The 24,130-nt window shown below is 41.5% G+C and overlaps 1 protein-coding gene across 3 annotated transcripts in view; it reads left to right on the top strand.

Annotated features, from left to right (window-relative positions):
• Positions 1-24,130, top strand: part of rev1 (REV1 DNA directed polymerase) — a 111,571-nt gene that overhangs the window by 25,948 nt on the left and 61,493 nt on the right. For all 3 annotated transcript variants that reach the window (XR_013498877.1, XM_078221928.1, XM_078221930.1), the window contains 3 exons: positions 9,707-9,853; positions 14,413-15,119; positions 22,924-23,031. Coding sequence is in view for 2 of the 3 variants with exons in the window: in XM_078221928.1 (XP_078078054.1) it covers positions 9,707-9,853; positions 14,413-15,119; positions 22,924-23,031 (962 nt within the window). In the remaining variant the exon portion in view is untranslated. The remainder of the gene's footprint in view (positions 1-9,706; positions 9,854-14,412; positions 15,120-22,923; positions 23,032-24,130) is intronic.

Genomic DNA, 24,130 nt, shown 5'->3' with positions numbered 1-24,130 from the left:
GGCTGCTTTTCCGAGGCAGCGGGAAGTATAAACAGTGTCAATAGATGGGAGGCTGGTTTGAGTGATGGACTGGGCTTTATTTATGACCCTTTGTAGCTTCTTGTGGTCTTGGACAGAGCAGAAGACATATATCAAGCTGTGATATAACTAGAAAGAATGTTTCCTACGGTGCATCTGTAGAAATGGTGAGAGTTGTAGCAGACATGCCAAATGTCCTTAGTCTCCTGAGAAAGTAGAGGCATTGGTGGGCTTTCTTAACAATAGCGTCCACATGAAGGGACCAAGACAGGTTGTTGGTGATCTAGACACCTCAAAACTTGAAGCTCTCGACCATTTTTACTTTGTCCCCATTGATGTCGACAGGGGCATGCCCTCCATTACGCTTCCTGAAGTTGATAACTACCTCCTTTGTTTTGTTGACATTGAGGGAGAGATTATTGTCATCACACCAGTTCATCAGACTCAATCTTTTTCCTGTACTATGTCTCATCATTGTTTGAGATCTGATCCACAACAGTGGTGTCATCAGCAAACTTGAAAATCAAGTTGGAAGGGAATTTGGCCATACAGTCGAAGATTTATAAGGAGTATAGTAAGGGGCTGAGGACATAGCCTAGCGGAGCAACGATGTTGAGGATGATCGTGGAGGAGGTGCTGAAGAGAATGGAATTGGAGATTAAAAGGAAAAAGGAAGAGGGAATATAACTAAAGGCTGATGGTTAACATAAAAGGAAACCTATTCTTCCAGGTGACGAGTCTGCAGCCTGCAGCAGTGGTGGACTCGTCAACGTTGAGAGCGTTCAAGTGGTTATTGGATAAACATATGGATGATATTGGAATAGTGTAGATTCGAGGGGCTTTAGATTGGTACCACTGGTCGGCGCAACATCGAGGGCCGAAGGGCCTGTACTGCGCTGTAATGTTCTATGTTCTAGGTGCTTGTAGGGATTCTATGATGTTCAAGGAAGGATGTTGAGCTGAGTTGTGCACCTGTGTGCTGGAGCAGTCCTGAGATCAGCTCTGTGCTAGAAGGTGTAAAGTTTGAAACAACCATCCAGTTAAGCCAGTCTTTGTTTTCAGAAAGTAGTGTTTCTGAACCACCTTAGATTTTCACAGCCAAGTGGAAGATGGGAGGAGTTGTGTGGTATACTTCTGTTAAAGTGATACCAGGGGTAATATTATTGTATTTTTATGGTTAAAAATCTGTAAGGGAGTTGTTCGTAAGAAAGTACTTGTGTGTTCTGAGTAATTGGGGTTTGTGAAAGGGATGTTTTATCAGACTGTTTTATTAGACAGGTGTTGGGTGCCTGGAATTCGCTGCCAGGGAGGTAGTGGAAACAGATATGGTAGTGACTTTTAAGGGGCATCTGGACAAATACATGAATAGGATGGCTATAGAGGGAAATGGCCCCCGAAAGTTCAGACGGACAGCATTGTCGGTGCAGGCATGGAGGGCCAAAGGGCCTGTTCCTGCGCTGTAATTTTCTTTGTCCTTTCTCTTTGTTTTACCTGTGTAACTTTAATCTTAAGTATTTTTCTTGTTAATAAATGTTTTTTTAATTTTTTAAAATCCTGAATGTGTTACTGAAGTTCTGTGCTTCTGGGATCAGTTGCTTTTTCTCCCTTGTTTTTTTTTCAAAATACAAAAACAAAATTATGATCAGTAAGGCAGGTTTCCCTCTGGGATCTGGCTTGCTCAGCTGTGGTCATAACAGTGCTTCTGTTTTAGTTGTGCTTTGACTGTGTTAACTGCAATCCACGGTAGAAAAATATCTGAATGACATTAGCATTTTAGTGGCACAATCTACAGATTATATTGACGCATTTATATGTTATTTTGAAAAGAGAGAATCAATTTGAAGCTTTAATATCTCAAGAAATCAACATTCTAGTGAATTCTAGCACATTTACTAAAATGCTTTGTTTTTGTTCTAATGGTCTATCTATTTTATTGAGAGTATTTTAAAAGCAACATTGCTTACATTCAGTTAAGGACAATTGTACATCAATGGTACCTGAGAGTTCTTGTTTTGGTGTTGCATAGCAATACCCCTCAACAAATTCTGTTAACTAGCTTATTTGTATTATAAGTATAAATTATAATCTAAATCGTAGAAATTGTGTTGAGTGTTGAGGTGAGGAAAAACTTTTCAGTCCAAGGGCTGTGAAAGTTTGGAATTCTGCACCCCAGGATGCTCAGTCATATGTTCAAGGCTGAGATCGATAAATCGTACTCGAGGGAATTGGGTGGTGAAGTGAAATTGAGGTTGAGGATCAGTAATGATCTTATTAAATGGCAGAGCAAGCCCAAGGGAATATGGGCTCTTGCTCCTATTTCATGTTATTTCTTATGACTGAAAGAGCAATTTTTAATTGGTTAGTTGGATTCTCTTGTTTTTAGTGTGTTCATTGTTGCTGAGGGAATATTTTGTACTGTTAAAACAGAATAGCTGTTCGTACTTTTAAACTTCTGTTTTACAAAGGATGTCAGTGCTAGGGAATGGAAACTTTTTCCCATATTGACATATATTTCAGTATTAAGCACTGCCAGGTCAGTTATATATCACGTAACCCGAGTCAGAGTAACGCTCCTTATACTCTGGAAAATTCCAAGTTTATCAAATAAACTCTGTTTTCAAAATTGCATTTCGGAAATAGAGGATGACCATTAGCAGAGAAAAAGTATTGGAAAAACTTGCCAAGCTAAAATCTGACAAATCCCCACGACTTGATGGCCTACAGTTCTAAAAGAAAGAGCTGCAGAGCTAGTTAATTCACTGATTATGATTTTCCAGAATGCCCTAGATTCTAGAACAGTTAAAATGGATTGAAAGTTAGCAAATATAACTCTGCTATTTAAAAAAAGGAGGGATTGAGAAAACCGAGAACTACAGGCCAGTTAGCCTGACAGAAGTTTGTCATGAAAATGCTGGAATCTTTTATTAAGGAAGTCTTAACAATGCACTTAGAAGATCATTGTATGGTCAGACAAAGTAAACCTGACTTTGCGAAAGGAAACTCATGTTTGGCAAACATGAGTTTTAGCATATAACAAGTAAGGTAGATAAAGAGGAAGCATGGGATCTAGTATTCTTGGATTTGCAAAAGGCATTTGATGAGGTGCCACACCAAAGGTCAATACACAACTCATAGAATTGGGAGTAATATCTTAACATGGATAAAGGATTAGGTATTGGACAGGAAGCAGAGAATGGAGATATATATCAGACATTTTCAAGTTGGCAAGCTGAAAGTAGTCGTGTGCCTCAAGGAATAGCGCTAGGGTCACACTATTTAAAATCATTACAATTGACTTGGACAAAGATAACAACAGTAATACATTTAAGTTCGCTGATGGTACAAAGCTGGGTTTGAATGTAAGCTGTGAGGTGCACACAAAGAGGCTGCCAAGTGATATAGATAGGTTAAGTGAGTGGACAAGAAGATAGCAGATGAAGTATAATGTGGGGAAGTATAAGGTTATTCACTAGGTTATAAGAGTAGAAAAGCAAAGTTTTTAAAAAAAGATGTGAAACCTGTAAACATTCAGGGGGACTTGGATGTACTTGTACAAGGAATACCAAAAATTGGCATGCAGGTGCAGCAAAAAACTAGGAAGGCAAATGGCATGTTAGCCTGTTTTGCAAGGGAATTTAAGTACAAAAATAATGAAATATTGCTTCAATTGTACAATGCTTTGGTAAGACCACACTTGAAGTACAATGTGCAGTTTTGTCTCTGTATTTAAGGAAGGACATACTTGTATTGGAGGAAATACAGCAAAGCTTCACTAGATTGGTTCAGATGCGAGCATTGTCTTATGATGAGAGGCTGAATTAAAAAGAATGAGAGGTAATCTCAATGAAACACACAAGCTTCTGAAGGGCTTGACAGGGTAGATGCTGAAAGATTATTTCCCCTGGTTTGGGAATATAGTAAGAAGTTTAACAACACCAGGTTAAAGCCCAACAGGTTTATTTGGTAGCAAAAGCCACACTAGCTTTCGGAGCTGCAAGCCCCTTCTTCAGGTGAGTGGGAATTCTGTTCACAAACAGAGCATATAAAGACACAAACTCAATTTACATGAATAATGGTTGGAATGCGAATACTTACAACTAATCAAGTCTTTAAGAAACAAAACAATGTGAGTGGAGAGAGCATCAAGACAGGCTAAAAAGATGTGTATTGTCTCCAGACAAGACAGCCAGTGAAACTCTGTGGGGGTTACAAATAGTGTGCCATGAACCCAATATCCCGGTTGAGGCCGTCCTCGTGTGTGCGGAACTTGGCTATCAGTTTCTGCTCAGCGACTCTGCGCCGTCGTGTGTCGCGAAGGCCGCCTTGGAGAGCGCTTACCCGAATATCAGAGGCCGAATGCCCGTGAACAGAACACCTGAAGAAGGGGCTTGCAGCTCCGAAAGCTAGTGTGGCTTTTGCTACCAAATAAACCTGTTGGACTTTAACCTGGTGTTGTTAAACTTCTTACTGTGTTTACCCCAGTCCAACGCCGGCATCTCCACATTGGGAATATAGAACATTGGCACAGTCTCGGGGTCTAATCTTTATGACTGAGATGAGGAGACATTTCTTCACTCAAAAGGTAGTGAATCTTTTGAATTCTGTACCTCAGAGGATTGTGGATGTTCCATCATTGAATATATTTAAAGCTGGAACGAACAGAATTTTGCCATCTCAGCAAGTCCAGAGATTTGGGAAGTGAGTGGGAAAATTAGTTGAAGCTGAGGATCAGCCATGATCTATTTGAATGACGGTGCAGGTCTGATTGGCATTTTGTTCTACGCCCCTTCCCTTGTTTCAGGATTAATGAAATGTGAAGTTTAAAACAATATTGTCGATGTTATCTGGAATTTTGAGTAATTTTACATGATATTTGTTGCTAATTTAGTTTCAGAATATCAGCCAATTATGAAATTCTATAGTGTGACTAGCTGTAGGAATATCAATAAATGTCACTCCACTTTTGTAAATAGTCCTTAAAATCCCTTGCAGGTACTTGGGGTTCTTTTTCTTTATTCATTCATGGGATGTGGCTGTTACTGGCTTGGTCAGCATTCATTGTCCATCCCTCATTGCCCTTGAGAAGGTGGTCGTGAGCCGCCGCCTTGAATCATTGCAGTCCATGGTGTTGGTACTCCCACTGTGCTGTTTGGAAGGGAGTTCAGTTTGTCCTTAGCTTGATTTGAACTCTGGTCCTACTGTATTAACCAAAATTGTCTCAATTTGTGTGTTTTGAAATTTCCGGATAAGGGCCTGATGTGCTTCTGCGAAATAGTTTGTAGTGAGTGTTATCAGAGATAACTTTATAACATCACACATTTACATACTGGTTAATGTTCAGTAAATTCTATGATGTTGTTGTCAGCAGATAACCTACTAGTCTAAGCTCTCCCTTGACAAAACAGTACAATTTTCTTTCACTCCTTTATTGCCCATGCTTAATTGTCCTTGAGAAGGTGGAGGTGAGCCGCTGTCTTGAACTGCTGCAGCCTATCTGGTGTAAGTACACTCTTAGTACTTTAGGAAGGAAGTTGCAGGTTTTTGATCCAGTGACATTGAAAGGCCTCGATATATTTCCAAGTCAGAATGTTGTGTAATAGGAGGGGAACTTGCAAATGGTGGTTTTCGCATATGTCTGCTGCCCTTCTGGCTGGCAGAGATTGTGGATTTTGAAGATGCGGTCAAAGAAGCCTTGGCAAGTTGCTGCTTTTGTAGTTTTCACTGCATGCTGGTGGTGGAGGGTGTGAAAATTTAAGTGGTGGATGGAGTGCTGATCAAGCAGGCTGGCTTGGATGTGTCAAGCTTCAAGTGTTGGAGCTTCACTCATGTAGGCAAGTGGAAAGCATTCTATCACATTCCTGACTGGTGCCTTGGAGATGGTAGCAGACTTTGGGAGTCAGGAGGTGAGCTGCTCACACAAAATACCCAGCCTCTGACCTGCTCTTGTAGCTACAGTGTCTACCTGGTTGGACCAGTTAAGATTCTGGTCGATAATAGCATCCCCCCAATGACAAAATTCTTCCAAGGCGCTATAAATTGTAGAAGGAAATTAGGAGGGACTAAAGAAGGAAATTAGGAGAGCCAGAAGGGGTCACGAGAAGGCCTTGGCAAGTAGAATTAAGGAAAACCCTAAGGCGTTCTATAAATATGTGAAGAGTAAAAGGATGAGACGTGAAGGAATAGGCCTATAAAAGATGAAGGCGGGAAAATCTGTACGGAACCAGTAGAAATGGCAGAGGTGCTTAATGAGTATTTTGCCTCGATTTTCACAGAGGAGAAGGACATGGGTGGATGTACTGTGGGCTTGCGGTGGACTGAAAACATTGAGTATGTGGACTTTAACAAAGAGGTTGTGCTGGAATCTTTGAATGGCATCAAGATAGATAAGTCGCCAGGTCCGGATGGGATGTACCCCAGGTTACTGTGGGAGACGAGGGAAGAGATTGCAGAGCCTCTGGCGATGATCTTTGCGTCGTCGATGGTGACGGGGGAGGTGCCGGAGGATTGCGGATGTGGTTCCTATTTTCAAGAAGGGGAATAGGGATAGCCCGGGAAATTACCGACCGGTGAGTCTAACCTCAGTGGTTGGTAAGCTGATGGAGAAGATCCTGAGGGACAAGATTTATGAGCATTTAGAGAGGTTTAGTATGCTCAAGAATACTCAGCATGGCTTTGTCAAAGGCAGATCGTGCCTTACGAGCCTGGTGGAGTTCTTTGAAAATGTGACTAAACACATTGACGAAGGGAAAGCGGTAGATGTGGTTTATATGGATTTTAGCAAGGCGTTCAATAAGGTCCCCCATGCAAGGCCTCTAGAAAAAGTGAGAGGGCAAGGGATCCAAGGGGCTGCTGCCCTGTGGATCCACAACTGGCTTGCCCAAAGGAGGCAGAGAGTGTGTATAGATGGGTCTTTTTCTAAATGGAGGTCGGTCACCAGTGGTGTGCCCCAGGGATCTGTTCTGGGACCCTTGCTGTTTGTCATTTTCATAAATGACCTGGATGAGGAAGTGGAGGGATGGGTTGGTAAGTTTGCCGATGACACGAAGGTTGGTGGGGGTTGTGGATAGTCTGGAGAGATGTCAGAAGTTACAGAGGGACATAGATAGGATGCAAGACTGGGCGGAGAAGTGGCAGATGGACTTCAACCCAGATAAATGCGTAGTGGTCCATTTTGGCAGGGAAAGACTCTTAGTACTGTAGAGGATCAGAAGGACCTTGGGGTCCGGGTCCATAGGACTCTAAAATCGGCCCCGCAGGTGGAAGAGGTGGTTAAGAAGGCATATGGTGTGCTGGCCTTTATCAATCGAGTGATTGAGTTTAGGATTCCGGGGATAATGATGCAGCTATATAAGACCCTCGTCAGACCCCACTTGGAGTACTGTGCTCAGTTCTGGTCACCTCATTCCAGGAAGGATGTGGAAAAGATTGAAAGGGTGCAGAGGAGATTTACAAGGATGTTGCCTGGATTGAGTGGCATGCCTTATGAGGATAGGCTGAGGGAGCTCGGTCTTTTCTCCTTGGAGAGACGTAGGATGAGAGGAGACCTAATAGAGGTATATAAGATGTTGAGAGGCATAGATCGGGTGGATTCTCAGGGGTTTTTTCCCAGGGTGGAAATGGCTGCTACGAGAGGACACAGGTTTAAGGTGCTGGGGTGTAGGTACAGGGGAAACGTTAGGGGGAAGTTTTTCACACAGAGGATGGTGGGCAAGTGGAATCGGTTGCCGTCAGTGGTGGTGGAGGCAAACTCAATAGGGTCTTTTAAGAGACTCCTGGATGAGTACATGGGACTTAATAGGATGGAGGGTTATAGGTAGGCCTAAAAGGTAGGGATATGTTCGGCACAACTTGTGAGGCCGAAGGGCCTGTTTTGTGCTGTAATTTTTCTATGTTTCTAAGTCTATCAAGAGAGGAGCAAGACTGATTAGGGATCAACATGGAGATTTATCCATGGAGGCAGAGGACATGGCTGAAGTATTAAATGGGTACTTTGCATCTGTTTTTACCAAGAAAGAAGATGTTTCTACAATCATAATGAAGGAGGAGATAGTTGAGTCACTGGATGATCTAACAAGTGATAAAGAGGAGGTATTAGAAAGGTCGGTTATACTGAAAGGTAATAAGTGAACAGGACATGATTGGCTGCATCAGAAGATACTGCAGAAAGTAAAGGTGAAAATTGTGGAGACACTGGCTATAATCTCCCAATCCTCTTTAGGTACAGTGATGGTGCCGGAGGACTGAAGAATTACGAATGTTGCACCCTTGTTCGAAAAAGAGCTAAGAAAAAACCCAGTGATTACAAGGCAGTCAATCTAACCTGCGTGGTGGAAATATGTTTAGAAATTATAATTCTGGACAAAATTAACTCACTTGGACAAATGTGGATTAATTTTGAGAGCCAGCACAAATTTGTTAAGACTAGTCATGTTCAACTAACTCAATTTAAGATTTTTGATGAGGTTGATGGAGAGGCTTGATAAGGGTAATGCAGTTGAAGTGATATACATAGATGTCCAAAAGGTATTCGATAAAATACCATATAACAAACTTGTTAGCAGAGCTGAGAACCATGGAATAAAAGGGACAGTGGCAGCATGGATACAAAGCTAGTTGAATGATAGGAAAGAGAGAGTAGTGGTGAACAGTTGTTTTTCAAACTGGAAGTATGTATATAGTGATAGATGCAAACTTGAGAGTATTATGAACTATGAGGAGAACGGAGACTTCCAAGAGGATGTAGGCAGGTTGGCGGCATGGACAGACATGTGGCTGATAAAATTTAATGCAGGGAAATGGGAAGTGATATATATTGGGAAGAAGAATGTGGAAAGACAATATAAAATAAAGGAAACCATTCTAAAGCAGATGCAAGAGCAAAGTAACCTGGGGGCAGATGTGTGAAAATATTTGGAGATAGCAGAACAAGTTGAGGAAGTGGTTAGTAAGGCATACAGGATTCTGGGCTTTATAAATTAGGATTTAGAATACAAAAGCAAGGTGGTGAATCTTTATAAAATGTTTCAGCCTCAACTGGAGTATTGTGTCCAATTCTGAGCACTGACTTTAGAAAGGATGTGAAGGCATGGAAGAGGGTGCAGAAAAGATTTGCAAAAACGGTTCGAGGATGAGGGATTTTAGTTCAGAGGAAAGGTTAAAGAAGCTGAGACTGTTCTACTTTGAGAAGAGAAAGTTGAGAGGAAATTTGGTTCTGAGGTGAACAATTTAGTGTTGTGGACTTATTTCCACTAGGAACTGGTTTGACACTATTCAAAATCTCTAAATCTTTCACATTTGAAATCTTGCATTTATATCCATGTTATCTGTGGAAAAAACAAGGTTTTGTATAAATGTGACTGTTTTCTGCTGTGTTGATTAAATCAGAGGTGAAATGAATTTAACCTTTATCAGGATTTAAAAATCAAAGTTATGAGTTCAGTTTCTGAATTTGGTATGTTATAGTCCACTGCACTTGCCTGTAATTTTTCATTTTAATCTCACCCTTTAATCAGACCATTTTTATGTAGGTAAATATTCTTCCTTGTGAACTTTTTGTCCATCTGCGTAATAGTTTCTCTGTGAGAGAATATATTCTTAGAAGTTTATCAATGTTTACTGTTCTCTTCCCAGCTGTGTTGGTGGAGATAACATGTTAACACATATTTTGATTCTTCTGTTTGCTTTGCAGTATAAAAGCTGGATACCTACTCTCTTACATTCCCTATCAGCTCTATACCAAGCAGTCAAGTGTCCAAAAGGGATTGAACTTCACTGTGAGCAAACCTGAAGAACCCACACCAGGCCCAAGCAATATTTATAAACTTAGTAGAAACGTGTAAGTTCACTGACACTATTTTAAATTATGATTTAATGTTTTCATCTTTACCCTGTAATTCTCATTTTGGTGCCTCAGACATTTAAGACTGAAGATATATTGGTGTTTATATTAGTTCAGAGTTGAAAACAATCTAAAAGTTAATGTTGGTAGTTTCCCAGAAGGATGTCAGGTGATTCTAGGATGGGTTTCTGGTTCATACAGCGAAATGCAAAAGCAGTTGCAGTTTGCTGTACTAAATCAAGGTGGGGGAGGGGGGGCTGTGGTGTAGTGGTATCTCTCCTGGGCTAGTGATCCAGAGAACCAGGGTAATGCTTTGGATACCCAGGTTCAAATCCCACCATGGCAGAAGGTGAAATTTGGATTCAATAAAAAAAATCTTGAAATAAAAGTCTAATTATCAATTGTTGTGAAAAAAAGATCTGGTTCACTAGTGTCTCTGAAATCTATTGTCCTTAACTGGTCTGGCCTATTTGTGATCTCCAGATCCACAGCAATGTGTGGAACCACCAATGTGGTTTATTCTTAAATGCCCTCGGATGGGCAATAAATGGAATGCCCATATCCCATGATCAAATAAAAAAAATGCTTGCTTTAAGAAAGTTTTGTGATTAAGTTTAATCCATTTAGTGTATTGAAATGGTTGGCTCAGTTCTCTCAAACTGAGTCTCAATATGTAAATTGCAAGTTGTTCTGCATATTGCAATAAGTGATAGAAACGGAAGTAATTAAAGATTGTTCTTTATTCCCACCAACCCCAAGGCTACTGTGTGATCCAAATATATTTTAATCTGATACTTGTGTGCGTTTTATACTTATTCTCACGAGGTGGGAGATATTGGCAAGACCACAATTATTTCCCAACCCCAGTTATCCTGATGGGGTGGTGGTCCTTCTCGCACTACTCAAACTGATCTGGTGATGGTGTTCCCACAGTGGGGTATTTGTGGATATTCATCCAACGGGAATGGCAATTTAAATCTTAGTCAAGAAGGCAGGAAAGCTTGGAGCTGATATGACATTTCTGCTCTTGTCTGTCTTTAGCAGTCATACGGGAGAGAAGTGCTGTCAAACTAACTTGGTGAGTTGCTGCATGTGCGCTGTTGTTTGTACATGCTGCACCATTGGTAGATGTTCAGTCCACTGGCAGAGGCACTGGTCAACCAGGCTGCCCTGTCCTAGATGCTGTCAAGATTCTTGAGTTCAGTTGTTTCTGCAAGTATGAATATTGATGCACCTTTTAGATGGTGGGTGGATTTTGAATGGGTCATCGGATGAATTCCTCACTGCAAAGTACCCAATTTCTATCCTATTCACGTATATGGTGTTGCCAAAACTGGCCTAATAGTTGGTTTAGATGAAAGTGCAGGATGAGAGCAGGGAGGCACATTAAAGGGAGCTTGGCCAGGTGGGCTAGCGGAAGGAAGAAATACGGCAAAATTAGCTCATCGGATGGTCCTGATCTTGGTGACACTTAATGTTGGAGGGAACAAGGGGGAAAGGGGTTTGAGAATACAGTTTTCAGTAAAGAAAATAAACCATGGGCCACCTTTTGCATTACAGGAAGATCCTGGAATAGTGAGCCATTTTAGCAGGAGAGCAGTGCCTGATAGAGTTTTACATGGTTCAGCAGCCAGATCTGGGATGGAGTGAAATCTGATTGGATAATATAGTTGTCAGCTGTAGCTCAGTTAAGTAGCACACTCACCTCTGTGTCAGAAGGTGTGGGTTCAAACCCATCCCAGACCTTGAACACAAAAATCAAGGGTGGCACTCCAGTCCTGAAGAAATGCTGCAGTGTTGGAAGTGTCATTTTTCAAAAGATGAGTGAAGCCAAAGTGTCTCCAATGGATCTACAAGTTCCCATGGCACCATAATGAAGAAGAACAGTGGAGTTAACCCCAATGTCCTGGCCAGATTTTGTCCTCCAATCAAAGTAGAAAAATGGACTATCTAATTATTATCACATTACTGTTTGTGGGAGCTTGTTGAGTGCAGTCCTAGACTACAACAGTGACTTCACTTTAAAACTATTTAATTGGCTATAAACCACTTTGGAATATCCTGTGGTCATGAAAGGTACCATATAAATGCAAATCTTTCATTTTAGAAGCTGCTGCAGAGTACAGAGAGCCAAACTGCTATAGGAAAAACCTGTCAATGGGAAAATATAAACAAGGGCAAGGAGACTTTCTTTCAAGCCCTCACTGCACAAAGATGTTGGTCTCATTAGCATTATCATAGTTTAAATAACCCAATTTATTGATTCCAAATTAATTTGGAAGAATACTTAAGGAAATGGCCCCGGAAATAGTAGATCCATTGGTGGTTATTTTTCAAAATTCTTTGGACTCTGGAATAGTTCCTACACATTGGAGGGTAGCTAATGTAAGCCCGCTATTCAAAAAGGGAGGTAGAGAGAAAACAGGGAACCATAGACCAGTGAGGCTAACATTGGTACTGGAGAAGTTGCTAGAGTTTATTATCAAGGATCTCATAACTTGGCACTTGGAAGGCAGTGGTATAATCAGACAAAGTCAACATGGATTTACAAAAGGGAAATGACGCTTGATGCATCTACTGGATTTTTTTGAGGATGTAACTAGTAGAGTTGACAGAGGAGAACCAGTAGATGTGATTTATTAGACTTTAGGAAGACTTTCGGCAAGGTCTCACATAACAGACTACTATGTAAAGTTAAAGCACATGGGATTGCAGATAATGTCTTGAGATGGATAGAAAGTTGATTAGCAGATAGGAAGCAAAGAGTTGGCATAAATGTGTCTTTTTCTGATTGGCAGTCAGTGACTAGTGGGGTTCTGTAGGGACCTGTGCTAGGATCCTTACTGTTCACATTATATATTAATGATTTGGAAGAGGGAACTGAAAGTATTATCTCCAAATGTGCAGGTGATCCAAATTGGGTGGGAGGGTGAGCTGTGAGGAGAATGCAGAGATGTTTCAACATGATTTGGACAGGCTGTGTGTGGGCATCTGCATGGCAGATGTAGTGTAATGTGGATAAATGTGAGGTTATCCAGTTTGGTAGCAATAATGGGAAGACAGATTATTTCTTGAATGGGTGTAAATTGAAAGAGGTGGACACTCAACAAGATCTTGGAGTCCTCGTGCATTAGTCACTGAAAGTAAACACGGAGGTACAGCAGGCCGTAAAGAAGGCAAATGGTATATTGGCCTTCATAGCGAGAGGATTTTAGAAAAGGGATGTTTTGCTGCAATTGTGTAGAGTGTGGAGAAGCAGACACTGGGAATAGGGAGTATGGAGTATTGTGTGCAGTTTTGGTTTCCTTATCTGAGAAAGGATGTCCTTGCTATAGAGAGAGTACAGCGAAAGTTTACCAGGCTGATTCTTGGGATGGCAGGTCTGTCATATGAGGAGAGACCAAAACGGTCAGCATTTTGGAGTTTAGAAGAGTGAGAGGGGATCTCATAGAAACTTATAAAATTCTAACAGGGTTAGACAGGGTAGATTCAGAAAGAATGTTCCCAATGGTGGGAGAGTCCAGAACTAGGGATCATAGTTTGAGGATAAGGGGTAAACCTTTTAGAACTGAGGTGAGGAGAAATTTCTTCACCCAGAGGGCATTCACTACCACCAAATATAGTTGAGGCCAAAACATTGTCTGATTTCAAGAAGAAATTAGAAATAACTCGTGGGGCTAAAGGGATATGGGAGGAAGGGGGGATTAGGAAATTGAATTCAGTGATCGGCCATGATCAAAATGAATGGCAGAGGAGGCTCAAAGGGCCGAATGACCTACTCCTGCTTCTAGTTTCTATGTTTTATTTTTCCTTTCATAAACATATCTATTTTGTTTAATTTATCTGATTGCCAGCTTTCTATTACATATAACAGACAAATGTATTACTTCAGTGCTTATTTGCACCTGTGAAATACCTGAGCACTGATGAGCTGCAGGTGTTTTATTTGCTGAAGATGGTTATGAACAAGAGCCATGCTATCCCTGGTTTTGTGCCATGGGAACTATAGCAGAATTCATCTGCACCAGTGGAATTTTTTGTCTTTTTTTAATGTTCTAGAGAACAGCTGGTGGAGGTGAAGTGCTTTGCCATAGGTCAATAAATTTTAAACTTGCCAATGGAACATGTAGCAGAGGCCTTTTACATCTCGATGATTGGTGCAGAAGTCTGGCAGGAGCCAAAGCAAAAATGTTAATTTTATGTATAGATAAAGCTGCAGTCTGTCTGCTACCACTTTTCCATCCCTGATCCCATTGCTGCTGCTCCTGTAACTTGGGAAACTTGTTTTCCTTCTCTGCTGCTCCCTATTCCCAGTGTCTGCTTCTGCTATGTTGCTCTCCTCATGCGATGCAATGAATTTATAGTTCAAATGTCACTCTTAAAGCTATTTTTTTAACCTAAGAAGAAACTGTTGTGTATCTCCAGTATTTTCTGCTGTTGCTCTTTATGTAGATTTAGTCTAGCCAATACACTCTATATATAACACTCATTTTGCAGAGAGAATGCATTCTCCAGAATGAAAGGTGAAAGTTATGATTTCTGGTGCTTTCTTCTAGAAAAAACACGACCAATAACCATGACAATGCCAAATACAAGGAGAAAGCAAACCAAACTAACAATGGAATGAATGGATGGGACAAAAACAATGAAGATTTTGACCTTATGGAATTGGAGCATGCTTTTCCTAATATAAATCATAATGGAGTTCATAGCTGTAGAGACCATTTTTCTGTTTTTAAAAAGAATGAGCCCAATCCTTATAGTGCCTTAAAAACACAAGATTATTTAAAACAGTGCAGTGAAACTTTGTGGGAAAAGGAAGTTGGAACTCCTGAAACTCCGGAAGAGGAAAATGATGACTGTGAAATGCATTTCAGAAACTGTGATAAGCAGTTGGCAGAAGGCAGCACTTTGCTGCCTGAACGCACTAGGACTGCTACAGCATCTTCGTTAAGTGAGTGCTTTAAAATAAATGGGGCTAACCACCCCACAGTTCAAGGGATTCCAAAAATGAAAAGTAGTTCCGTGCCTCCACCCAATAAGGCAGATTCCCATTGGTCTTCAAGACCTGCAGACCCAAGTTTTATATCCGAGTTTTATGCCCATTCAAGACTGCATCACATTTCAACGTGGAAGTGTGAGTTCACAGAGTATGTGAACAGGCTTCAAAGAGAAAGCAATGGTGTTTATCCAGGAAGAGAAAAACTGAAAAGGATTAACATGGACAAGATTCGAAGAAATCCTATTGATACCAACCATTCCGGTAAGATCCTACTAACTTATTTCAAAAGCATGCTCTTTATCTAACTAAACAGCCACCTTAGATAATGCATACTTTTTAAACAATATTGAACAAGTAATAAGCTAACTTAAGTGATTCCGTGCTCAAAGGTGGTATGTGTCAGGGAATCATCCATAGCCCTGACTCAATCTTTGACTAAGGCTCCTCATTGGAACGCAGACCTTCGAAGTTATTATTTTGTGTTTACAGACTTGTTCCCTGTATCATTGAATTTCACTTTTTAATAAATGTGGTAGTTGTTTCAATGGAAGATTTACAAGGTCATTATCCATTTCAGTCATTTAAAGTAAAAGTTCACTTGAACAAGATATGAATTTTTAACAATGCCTTTGTTCATAGTAGCTTGGAACGCATCCATTGCTGGCAGATCCCTTCTAAAGCTCTATTCATAGGATTTCAGATATGCTCATTTTTGGACACACCCTGGTACAGTGAGAGATTGTTGCATCGGAATGATACTCTGGATATTGGACCTCATTTCCATGAAGTAGGCCAGTGGTTCCCAAAGGGTGCGGCGTGCCAAACTGGTGCGGTGAGAGAGGATGGCAAGTGTGGTGGGAAGATTCAAGGACAATCAAAGAAACATTTAAACATGGATAGATATTTTCCAAAGTGAGAGCAAGAGCATCAAGTGATGCATTGTTTTATACTTTCTGGATGTCCCATGATCATATTATAAAGTAGTTGGTGTTCTATGTTATGAATCAAGCACTGTGCTAGGAGTTGTTTTTTTTTTTGTTTTTGAATGTATTTCTTATCAATAAAAACTTGGTGTGGCGCAAGCAAATTTTTATTCCAAAAGTGCGGCCCAGTGAAAAAAGTTTGGGAACCACTGAAGTAGGCAAACTGCAAGGCTTAAGAGGCTGGTGAAGCATCACTGAAGATTGAGGTAGTTAGTGCAATGCTAGTAGCGACCCTCACCTGAGTGAGAAAGGAGACATGTCTTTACAGGGTTGATCATTAATTAGATTTGGAATATGACGGGTGAAGTTGATCAGTAGCTAGGTAAGGGTGTGAATTGTCAATAGAGAGCAAGGGAGTAGTTGACTGGAGCGGTGGTGGCTGGTGTTTATTTCATGTAGGGTTGGAAGGAGCACTAGCTCCAAGTTCAGGTAAGTATATTTGAAAGACTTAACTTGCTGGTTGCAGCTTCAACCTGGTGTTGTTAAAACTCTTACTGTGCAGCTTTACGGCCAGCCTATTTAGGGGACCTCCCCCACCCCCAATAACAGTTTATGGCGTATTTGATGTAATGAAGCATACTGAGCATTTAACAGAATCATAATAAAATAAAGTATGATACCGAGTCACAAAATATTAGATCAGGTGACCAAACATTTCTTCAACGAGGTAGATTTTAAAGAATGCCTTAAAGAAGGGAGACAAGTTAAAGAAGCGGAGAGCAGTTAAAATTGAAGATGGATAAGAGGCCAGAATTTGAGGACTCTAGGTTTCTTGGAGTGCTGTGGGGCTGGAGAAAGTTACAGACATGGGTTGGAGCAAAACCATGGACAGATTTGAAAGCAAGGACAAAAGTTTTAAAATCAAGATGTTGTTTGATCAGGAGCTTGATCAGTTGTGGGTCAGTGAGCAGACGGGTAAGAGGGGATAGAGGAAGTTAAGATGTAGGCTGTAGAGTTTTGGACCTCAGGTTGGTGGATGATAGGATGAGGGAGACCAGCCAGGAGTGCGATGGAATTGTCAAGCCTAGAGATAATGAAGCATGAATGAGGGTTTAAAGAGCAGATGAGGTTAGACATTGGTGAAGTTGGGCGGTACTACAGAGGTGATAATATGATTATGAGGTTGGAAGCTAATGTTGAGATCATATGAGACACAAAGGTTGTGAACAGAGTGACTTAATCTCAGACTGTTGCCAGGAAGAGGGATGGTGTTGGTGGCACAAATCAGTTGAGTTGACGGCACAAATCAGTGCAAATGGGTATGATCTAGTGGCCATTACAGAAACGTGGTTGCAGGGTGACCAGGACTGGGAACTAAATATCCAGGGGTATCAGACAATTCGGAAGGATAGACAGGAAGGAAAAGGAGGTGGGGTAGCTCTGTTAATTAAGGATAACATCAGGGCGGTAGTGAGAGACGATATAGGCTCTAAGGAGCAAAATGTGGAATCAATGTGGGTGGAGATAAGGAATAGTAAGGGGAAAAAGTCACTGGTGGGTGTAGTTTATAGGCCCCCAAATAATAACTTCAAGGTGGGGCAGGCTATAAATAAACAAATAACAGATCCATGTAAAAATGGAACAGCAATAATCATGGGGGATTTTAACCTCCATATTGATTGGTCAACTCAAGTCGGATGCAGTGGACTTGGGGAAGAGTTCTTAGAATGCTGTCGCGATAGTTTCCTCGAACAGTATGTTACAGAACCTACGAGGGAGCAAGCTATCTTGGATCTGGTCCTGTGTAATGAGACAGGTAAAATTAATGATCTCCTTGTGAGGGATCCTCTTGGAATGAGTGATCACAATATGGTTGAATTTCTAATACAGATGGAGGGTGAGAAAGTAGGGTCCCAAACCAGTGTCCTCTGCTTGAACAAGGGGGATTACAATAGGATGAGGGCGGAGTTGGCTAATGTAGACTGGGAACACAGACTAATTGGTGGGACAGTTGAGGAACAGTGGAGGATTTTTAAGGAGATTTTTCTCAGTACTCAGCAAAAATATATTCCAGTGAAAAAGAAGGAATGTAAGAAAAGGGATAACCAGCCATGGATAACTAAGGAAATAAAGGAGAGTATCGAATTAAAAACCAATGCATACAGAGTGGCCAAAATTAGTGGGGAACTAGAAGATTGGGAAGGTTTTAAAAAACAACAAAGAACTACTAAGAAAGCAATAAAGAAAGGAAAGATAGATGATGAAAGTAAACTAGCACAAAATATGAAAACTGATAGTAAAAGTTTTTACAAATATATAAAACGGAAAAGAATGGCTAAAGTAAATGTTGGTCCCTTAGAAGATGAGAAGGGGGATTTAATAATAGGAAACGAGGAAATGGCCGAGGCCTTAAACAAGTTTTTTGTGTCGGTCTTCACAGTGGAGGACACAAATAGCTTACCAATAATTGACGGTCATGGGACTGTAGAGGGTGAGGTCCTTAAAACGATCACTATTACTAAAGAGGTAGTGCTGGGTAGGCTAATGGGACTAAAGGTAGGCAAGTCCCCTGGTCCGGATGGAATGCATCCCAGGGTACTAAAAGAAACGGCAGAAGAAATAGCAAATGCATTAGTTGTAATTTATCAAAATTCACTGGACTCTGGGGAGGTCACAGTAAGAAGTTTAACAACACCAGGTTAAAGTCCAACAGGTTTATTTGGTAGCAAAAGCCACACAAGCTTTCGAGGCTCTGAGCCCCTTCTTCAGGTGAGTGGGAATTCTGTTCACAAACAGAACTGTTCTGTTTGTGAACAGAATTCCCACTCACCTGAAGAAGGGGCTCAGAGCCTCGAAAGCTTGTGTGGCTTTTGCTACCAAATAAACCTGTTGGACTTTAACCTGGTGTTGTTAAACTTCTTACTGTGTTTACCCCAGTCCAACGCCGGCATCTCCACAACTCTGGGGAGGTGCCAGTTGATTGGAAAACAGCTAATGTAACGCCACTGTTTAAAAAAGGAGGTAGACAAAAGGCAGGTAACTACAGGCCGGTTAGCTTAACATCTGTAGTTGGGAAAATGCTGGAATCTATCATTAAGGAAGAAATAGCAGGACACCTGGAAAAGAATGGTTCCATCAAGCAGACGCAGCATGGATTCATGAAGGGAAAGTCATGTTTGACTAATTTACTGGAATTTTTTGAGGATATAACGAGTGCGGTTGACAGAGAGGAACCGGTGGATGTGTATTTAGATTTCCAGAAGGCATTCGATACGGTGCCTCACAAAAGGTTGCTGCATAGGATAAAGGTACACTGAGTTGGAGGTAAAGTGTTAGCGTGGATTGAGGATTGGCTATCTAACAAAGCAGAGAGTCGGAATAAATGGGTGCTTTTCCGGTTGGCAATCAGTGACTACTGGCGTGCCGCTGGGATTGGTGCTGGGGCCTCAACTATTTACTATATACATAGACGACCTGGAGGAGGGGACCGAGTGTAGGGTAATAAAGTTTGCGGATGACACAAAGACGAGTGGGAAAGCAAATTGCGTGGAGGACAATTTGGAGAGTCATGGGACTGTAGGGGGTGAGGACCTTAAAACGATCACTATTACTAAAGAGATAGTGCTGGGTAGGCTAATGGGACTAAAGGTAAACAAGTCCCCTGGTCTGGATGGAATGCTTCCCAGGGTACTAAAAGAAATGGCAGAAGAAATAGCAAATGCATTAGTTGTAATTTATCAAAATTCACTGGACTCTGGGGAGGTGCCAGCTGATTGGAAAACAGCTAATGTAACGCCACTGTTTAAAAGAGAGATTTGGATAAGCTAAGTGAGTGAGCAAGGTTCTGGCAGATGGAGTATAATGCTGGTAAGTGTGAGGTTATCCACTTTGGAAGGAATAATAGTAAAATGGACTATTTTTTAAATGGTGAAAAATTACAACATGCTACTGTGCAGAGGGACCTGGGGGTCCTTGTGCATGAATCACAAAAACTCAGTTTGCAGGTGCAGCAGGTAATCAAGAAGGCAAATGGAATGTTGGCCTTTATCACGAGAGGGATGGAGTATAAAAGCAGGGAGGTCATGCTGCAACTGTACAGGGTACTGGTGAGGCCGCACCTAGAGTACTGTGTACAATTTTGGTCACCTTATTTAAGAAAGGATATATTCGCTTTGGAGGGGGTACAGAGAAGGTTCACCAGGTTGATTCCGGAGATGAGGGTGTTAGCTTATGAGGAGAGATTGAGTAGACTGAGCCTGTACTCATTGGAGTTTAGAAGGTTGAGGGGAGATCTTATAGAGACATATAAGATAATGAAGGGGTTAGACAGGGTAGAAGCAGCGAGGTTATTTCCACTTACAATGGAAACAACAACTAGGGGGCATAGCCTCAAAATACAGGGGAGTCAATTTAGAACAGAGTTGAGGAGGAACTTCTTCTCCCAGAGGGTAGTGAATCTTTGGAATTCTCTGCCCAATGAAGCAGTAGAGGCTACCTCGTTAAATGTGTTTAAGTCACAGATAGATAGATTTTTAACCATTAAGAGAATTAAGGGTTATGGGGAGCGGGCGGGTAAGTGGAACTGAACCCACTATCAGATCAGCCATGATCTTATTGAATGGCGGAGCAGGCTTGAGGGGCTAGATGGCCTACTCCTGCTCCTATTTCTCATGTTCTTATGGTGGCTGGGGAAAATTGTTTCGGACAGGGCCTGAAAACAAGTGACTTGAGTCTTTCCAATATTTAGTTGTAGGAAATATTCCTTATCCAATATTGGATGTTGGGTAAGCAGTCTAATAATTTAACTGTAGGGGAGAAGTCATTTGAGGTGTTGGTGAGGTAGGGCTGGGTGTCAGCATGTCAAAACGTGTGTCTTCAAATGATGAATCAGGCGGTTAGTATATAGTAAAATAAGGAGCCAAGGATCGATCCTTGGGGAACACCAGGTGTGATATACATGATCAAGATAGAGAACCCATTGCAAGTGATTGTGCAATTAGATAGATAAAGGAATCATTTGAGAGCAGACCATCCAGTTTGATGACAGTGGAAAGGAATTAGAGGAGGAAGATATGGTCAACCATGTCAAAGATCACAGCTCATAGACATATGGGATATTATTTGTGACTTTGTAAAACGTTTTTTCGGCACTGTGGTAGGCGCAGAAATCTGTTTGGAGGGATTCAAGTATGAAGTTCTGGAAAAATGGATTTGGGAAGCAGTAACACATTCAAGGACATTGAAAAGGAAAGGAGGTTGGTGATAGGATGGTAGTTTGCAAGGAAATTGATGATGGCTGTTTTAAAGGGGGCAACACCTGTTTACAATATTGGCTAACATGGGCCAGAAGGGAAAGTTGAGTGAACAGTAGTTTAGCGGGGTAGGATAAAAGCAAATTACTGCGGATGCTGGAATCTGAAACCAAAAGAGAAAATGCTGGAAAACCTCAGCAGGTCTGGCAGCATCTGTAAGGAGAGAAAAGAGCTGTCATTTCGAGTCCAGATGATCTTCTGTCAAAGCTGGACAAAGGGTCATCGAGACTCAAAACGCCAGCTCTTTTCTCTCTTTACAGATGCTGCCTGACCTACTGAGATTATCTAGCATTTTCTCTTTTAATGGGAATAGGATCGTGGGAACAAAGGGTGGGATTCATGGAAAAAATGAGCTTCGAGAGGGCATGAGGAAAAATGAGAAAGAAATGAGTGGAAAATGCGATTCAGTCCTAGGGCATGGGGGAGCATTAAAGGAAATTTGCCAGGTGGGCTAGTGGAAGGGAGAGACTTGGCAGAGGCAGCTGATTGGGTTGTCCCGATCATGGTGACAAAGAGATCTATGAACTTCTTACAATTGTTGGAGCTTATGGTAGAAGGGACAAGGCTTTAAGAAAGCAATTTTTATTAGAGAAAAGAAGTCGACGGTGAGCATTACTTTCCAGGATGATCTTGGAATAGTGAGAAATTTTAGCAGATTAGACATTGATCCACTTATTTGCATCTACAAAGGCAAAAATGAAATTACCATTGACCAGCAACTTAACTGAACCAGTCATATAAATACTGTGATTACAAGAGCAGTCAAAGACTGAGAACTCTGTGGCAGGTAACTCACCTTCTGACTCCCCAAAGCCTGTCCACCATCAACAAAGCACAAGTCAGGAATCTGATGGAATACTCCCCATTTGCTTGGATGGGAGCAGCTCCAACAACACTCAAGTAACTTAACAGCATCCACGGCAAAGCAGCCCACTTGATTGACACCACATCAACCAATTTAAACATTCACTCTACCACCACCAATGCACCATGGCTACAAGATGCACGACGCCAACGCATCAAAGCTCCTTTGACAGTGCCTTCCAAATCCGTGATCTCTACTACCAGAGGTCCAAGGGCAGCTGAAGCATAGAACCACCACCACCTACAAGTCCCACTCCATGCTGCAAACCATCCTGATGTGAAAATACATCACCTTTCCTTCAATGTTGCTGAGTCAAAAACCTGAAACACCATTCCTAACAGCACTGCAGATGTACCTACTGTTGAATTGCAGCAATTCAAGAATGGAGCTCAGTACCACCTCCTCAGTGTTATGGATGGACACTAAATCCTGGCCTTGTCAGTGAAGCTCACAACCCATGAGAATTTTTTTAAATGCCTGTTTCAGGCATGGATGCTGGAGGCAGATTTTCTGACCTTTAATAGTATGACAGATGAAGCACATGCTGTTCACCACAATGACTATATATTTGCTGTCTGCCATATTGAAGAATTAGGAAGCCATTTAGAGTACAAATGTTTACTCCATAAGACCATAAGACCATAAGACATAGGAGCGGAAGTAAGGCCATTCGGCCCATCGAGTCCACTCCACCATTCAATCATGGTTGATTTCAACTCCATTTACCCGCTCTCTCCCCATAGCCCTTAATTCCTCGAGAAATCAAGAATTTATCAATTTCTGTCTTGAAGACGCTCAACGTCTCGGCCTCCACAGCCCTCTGTGGCAATGAATTCCACAGACCCACCACTCTCTGGCTGAAGAAATTTCTCCTCATCTCTGTTCTAAAGTGACTCCCTTTTATTCTAAGGCTGTGCCCCCGCGTCCTAGTCTCCCCTCCCATGTTCACATTTTTTTTCTTGCAGGTGCTGCAAGTGCTGTAGATCCACCAAGACAACAGAACTGTATAATGCACGTTGATATGGACTGTTTCTTTGTATCAGTGGGCATTCGGGATCATCCAGAGCTGAAAGGTTTGTAAACATTTCACTATTGTTATCAGTGTTTCAACTGATGAGATACTGTGCGAATTGTGTTGTGTAAACTGCATTAGGGGAGTAATCTCACTGGGGTTTGCGTAGAGTTTTGAGAGCACAATATACATAGGCTTAAGAAAATCAACTTCGCAAAATGTTGTCAAGATCTATTGTTCTACAAGGAGGCCTTCAAATCCCACCCCCAGTGTTTCACTCTGTGAAGAAATCTGAACTGAGTAAAAATTGGCTCTGGTATCATCCTTCACCAACTGGCTATCAGTTTAACAGGGACTGTGAGGGGGGAAAGAAAAACTTGCATTTACCTAACTTCCTTTGGCTTCATAATGTTCCATACCTCTTTACACCTAGTGAAAAATATATAAAGGGCAATCACTATTGTAATGTAGAAAATAGAATGGAGAATCTGTTGAGTAAGGGAGACAGTTTGAATAGAACTTGAGCAAGCATCTGCCAAGTGAAAATTGAACAACAGTGGGCTCAGTAACCAATTTAGAGCTGCACAATAGATATGAAGAAAACTTGGCAGCAGAGTTAACCTGGTTAGCTACCTTGAGGCCTTAAAAGTGATGAATTACAAGAGAATTCAAAGGACGGTTGCTAGATCTAGTTGGGTACAGTAAATGCTGATTCAACCTGTAGATGTTGTTGACAGGTCAGGTTTCCATACAAGACTCATGCTATAAAATTATGGGTCTTGGTTACTGGGCAACTTGTTTTGTTTCATACCTGAGGACATTAAATTGAAGTATTGGATCACGAGGAAAAGGAGACCTAAAGAAAATGGGCCTGATTTTACCAAAACTAAACGGGCGCGAAATCGCAGTAAAGGTGGGCGTCGGGCCTATACCGCGATCTGCACCCGATTCTGAGCAGATCGCGGCTTTACTAACACTCGATTTGGGTGCGGGTCCGGCCCACGCCTGAATCGGGCGGCGCAACGATTTAAATGCATTTGCATGCATTTAAATCGACTTAATGAACCGCGCGCCCAACTCTACCACCAATCCCACTTTACCGCCTTCTGGCCTGATCCGCGTCCGCGCTGTTACCGACCTGCAAAATAAAAGTCTGAAGT

Source organism: Mustelus asterias, chromosome 10 (assembly GCF_964213995.1).
Source record: "Mustelus asterias chromosome 10, sMusAst1.hap1.1, whole genome shotgun sequence".
Taxonomy (NCBI): Eukaryota; Metazoa; Chordata; class Chondrichthyes; order Carcharhiniformes; family Triakidae; genus Mustelus; species Mustelus asterias.
This window is presented reverse-complemented; position numbering and strand designations above follow the sequence as displayed.